At 50.2% G+C, this 4,083-nt stretch overlaps 1 protein-coding gene across 1 annotated transcript in view; it reads right to left on the reverse strand.

Moving 5' to 3' along the window:
- The window catches only part of LOC138177203 (cyclin-dependent kinase 20-like), a 14,525-nt gene extending 10,442 nt beyond the window's left edge, over nt 1-4,083 (reverse strand). Inside the window, exons 1-3 of the mRNA XM_069108264.1 lie at nt 3,872-4,083; nt 2,178-2,291; nt 244-432 (exon numbers count right to left, since the gene is read on the reverse strand). Of these exons, the coding sequence (XP_068964365.1) occupies nt 244-432; nt 2,178-2,291; nt 3,872-3,946 (378 nt within the window). The 5' untranslated portion in view covers nt 3,947-4,083. The remainder of the gene's footprint in view (nt 1-243; nt 433-2,177; nt 2,292-3,871) is intronic.

Consider the following 4,083-nt stretch of genomic DNA (forward strand, 5'->3'; position numbering starts at 1 on the left):
AGGAAGGAAGGAAGGAAGGGAGAAAAGAAAGGAGGAAGGAAGGGAGGGAGGGAGGAAGAAAGGGAGGAAGGGAGAAAAGAAAGGAGGAAGGGAAGGAGGAAGGAAGGAAGGAAGAAAGGAAGGAAGAAGTCTAAGGCTCGACATCCAGCTCCTTTGAGCCCCCCCTACCCCCTGCCACCCAATCCCCATCCCTGCCCCCACCTCCCCAAAAGGCTTGGGCACTGGCCCTCTGGGTATCCGTACCCGGTGTACAATGTTGTTGGCGTGGCAGAAGGCTACACCGTTGAGCAGCATTTGCATGTATGCTTTAACCTGAGCTGGGGCCACAGGCCGCTTCCCATGCCGGATGACCTCAGACAGGTCAGAGAGCATAAACTCAAAAGCCAGGACGAAGCCTGCTCCATGCGGGAACACAGCCTTCAAGTTCACCACCTGTGGGTGCCAGGATACCTGATAAGGGCACTTAGAGAGTTTTATAGAAGGTAGGAAGTAAGGTACTAGGGATTCCTGCATCCTAAGCCCTCCTGCCTACAGGAGAAACTGAGACCTAAAAGTGTTGCTGCATCATCCTGTCAAACCTGAGCCTAAACTCATTTCTTAGGATGGGGCTTCAGTACTGTCGAACCTGGACCCTATTCAAGGGTCCACAAACTCATTTTCTCTCATGGGATGAGAGAAGCCAAGGCATAAAATGTCATGGAATGCTTATAGATTGACCTACCCAAACTATGCTTAATGCTTTCACAAGATAAGGAAAACTAAGGCAAGGCCTCTTTGCAGCCAGGTGGTGCTACAAATAGAAGGTTGGATCTCAAATCCAGCCTCAAGCACTTACTGGCTGTGGGACCCTAGGCAAGTCATTCCACTGCTGCCTGACTCAGTTTCCTCATCTGTAAAATGGGATCACATGAGAAAATAATTGTGAAGCACAGTGCCTGGTACCTAGTAGGTGCTTCATAAAGGACTGTTGCCTTCCCCTTTCTGCCTCCTCTATCTACGTGTGTACATTAACTGAATTTATAGAAGTGGAGAAACTGAAGCAAAGTAAAAGGTACTTAGAGATGGTTAGTTAGTCAACAGGCATTGACAAAGTACCTACTGTGCGCCAGGTGCTAATGAGGGAGGCAACAGGAAAGTAATACACTCAGATGATGAAAGGCACAAGAGGTGGGCAAAGGCCCAAAGCCTGAGGCCACGGGATGGGGCAGGTAAGAGCTTCTGCCTTCCAAGAAGGTAGGGAGGCCAGGAGGATGGTGGAGGCACTGAGCCGTGTGTGACAATAGCTGAGGAGAGAGCTTAGAAGTAATTGAGTCCAAGAGAGCTGATGAGCTCATAAAGTGAGAGGGTACAGAAAGAGAAGAAGGCCCAGGACACAGCTTTGGGTATCACTCATAGTTAGTGGGCTGATAGAGTCTTGGGCCTGGAGTCAAAAAGATCCAAGTTCAAATCCAGCCTCAGACACGTGTGACCTTGGTCAAGTCCCTGTCTGTCTCAGTTTCCCCAACTGTACAATAAGGATAAGAACAGAACCTCCCTCCCAGGGTTGTTGTGAGGATCCAGTGAGATCATATTTGGAAAGTGCTTAGCCCAGTGCCTGGCACCTATTGGGTGCTCTAGAAATACTACCTATGATGATGGTGATAACAATGAAGATGCATCAAGGTTGGGGGCAGGGGACAAGACTGCAGACCTAGAGAAGAAAGGAGAGAAGGGATTCAAGGAGGAGAGGGCAAGCCCAAGTGTACAAGGCTCCAGGGAGAGCAGGCCTTTGGGCAAAGGCCATCGAATTGGGCACCTCTGGAGAGAGGAGGATGGAAGCCAGAGTGGAGATGACTTCTCAAGATGGCCAAGCCCCCTCTTCCCACCCGTCCAGCTCATTTTACGAAGGGGGAAAACAGGCCAAAATATAAGCATCATCCCTTTCCAACCAGCTCCCAGTTCTAGAAGGAAGGACAGGCTCCAAGTTTCTTAAAATTCCCCAACTGCTCCTGTCCACTGTGAACCCATTGCTTTGAGATAGTCCATGGGACTGGGAAAGCTGAGGCCTGCTAAGCAGCTTGTCTTGAGCTCACTGTTCACAAGAGCCTCCATTTAGCACTGGAAGGAATCTAAGCCCAACCCTCAGTTTACAGAGAAGCAAACAGAGGCCAGACAGGGAAGCGGAGGGAGTGACTTACATACTGGTTGTCCTCAATCTCCTGGAGAGCCTTGATCTCCCGAAGGGCCTGCTTGGGGATTCCATTCTTCAGCCGCCGCAAGGCAACCTTCTTTAAAGCCACAGTTTCCCCCGTCTAGGAAAGAAAGACACACCCAGACACAGAGGGAGACTGAGGTAGGCAGTCAAAGAGAAGGGCTTAAATGCAACAGACAGGCAAAACCAGAGGAAAATTGAAAGACTTTTTGGGTGGAGAGACAAAAAGGCTAAGAAACCAGTTGTCTGTTGTTCATTCGTGTCCAATTCTTCGTGGTCCCATTTGGGGTTTTCTGGGCAAAGATGCTGGAGTGCTTTGCCATTTCCTTCTCTAGCTCAGTTGACAGACGAGGAAACTGAGGCAAACAGGGTGAAGTGATTTGCCCAGGGTCACACAGCTAAGGAAGTATCTGAGGCCAGACTGGAATTTAGGAAGATTTCTGAGTTCAGGTCCGGCACTAACCCAAGAAACCAGACCTTCCACTATTCCATAAGTGTTTACTAAGGTCTACATATATACCCAGTTTCCTGCTGAGCCCTAGTGAAACTTGGGACAACCAAATTCATTCCTGATGTCTCATTCTCCAGAGAGAAACAAACCAAGGCCCCAGATGATGCTTGGCTAGCAAATCTATCTAATGTAAGTAGATCACTTGAAGGGTGAAGACAGAGGCAGTGATGCCTGGAGGGCTCAGGAAAGGCCCCAGGGAGGAAGAAGGGAGAGCCAGAGCTTCTCAGAAAGCAGGATATTGTGCCCTTGGAAGAGGCTGGGCTGGAGCTCTGAGACAAACAGAAAGACAGCCTGGGAGACAGGAGGAACAGGTTGCAAGAGGCTTTGAACGCCAGAGTTTGGGATTTGATCCTGGAAGTTACTTTAAGGTTTTGACTGAGCAGAAGGAGGACACGGTCAGGTTTGGTCTTTGGTGGCTGAATGGAGTGTAGACTGGAGTAGAGGGAATGAGGGAGGGAGGCAGAATGAGTGGGGACCATTAGTCCAAGTGGGGGCAGTGACAGAGGGGAGATGCCATGAAATGACAAACAAGTCAGGGTTTGAAGGTCAGAAATAAAGATGTTCAGAAGAATGGAGGGCAGGGAAAGTTGGGAAGGTCATGAGGCTGTATTTTGCCTGTGGGGCTGAAGAGGCCCAGAGGGCATCCAGGGGGCCAGAAGCCTGCTGCCCAGCAGGCAGCCAGAGGTTGCAGCTGAAGATGGTGGTGAATCAGCTGAACAGGGATGATGGCTGAATCCAGGAAATCACCAATTAAGAGAAGAGGAGGGGGCTGGGGACCCCACAAAGAAAAGGGAGACAAAAGGAAAACATAGGGGAAGAAGAGAAAGGAACAAAGAGAAAGGCAGGAGAAGAGAAGGAAGAAGTGTGAGGGAGACAGGGAATGAAAGAAGGAAGGAGGGATGGAAATAAGAGGACAAGAGTGAGAAGGGAGAGACACTGAGGGGAGAGCCAGGCATAGAGAGAAAAAGAAGTGAAAAGGAGAAGGGGGACAGAAAGGAAGGAGGGAGGTAAAGGAATATGGGAGGAGAAAGGTGGGAAAGGAGGGAGACAAGGAGAGAGAAGAGGTAGATAACTAGGGAGGAGAGGCAGGCCAGGGCTGGAGTAGCCTCTGGGGGATTTATTTACAAAGGCCACGGTTTATTTCCTTTACCAGCCTGAGCCCCACTTACCTCCACATGCTTGGCCTTGAAGACGATGCCATGGGCCCCTTCCCCTATTCGGCCAAGGATGCTGTACTGGTCCATGGTCCAGCTTGTGGAAGAAGGGAGTGAGTCTAGTGACTCCAGGCTTCCTTTACTTCCTGCCACCTGAGTGGAAGGTGCTGGCAATCTGCTTCCCTCCTGATCATTCCCCCTCCCTATCACAGGGCATTCCTGCCATC

The sequence above is a fragment of the Petaurus breviceps genome, unplaced genomic scaffold, assembly GCF_028583685.1.
Source record: "Petaurus breviceps papuanus isolate PSGF00001 unplaced genomic scaffold, PetGlider_PUasm1.0 90333, whole genome shotgun sequence".
NCBI classification, from domain to species: domain Eukaryota; kingdom Metazoa; phylum Chordata; class Mammalia; order Diprotodontia; family Petauridae; genus Petaurus; species Petaurus breviceps.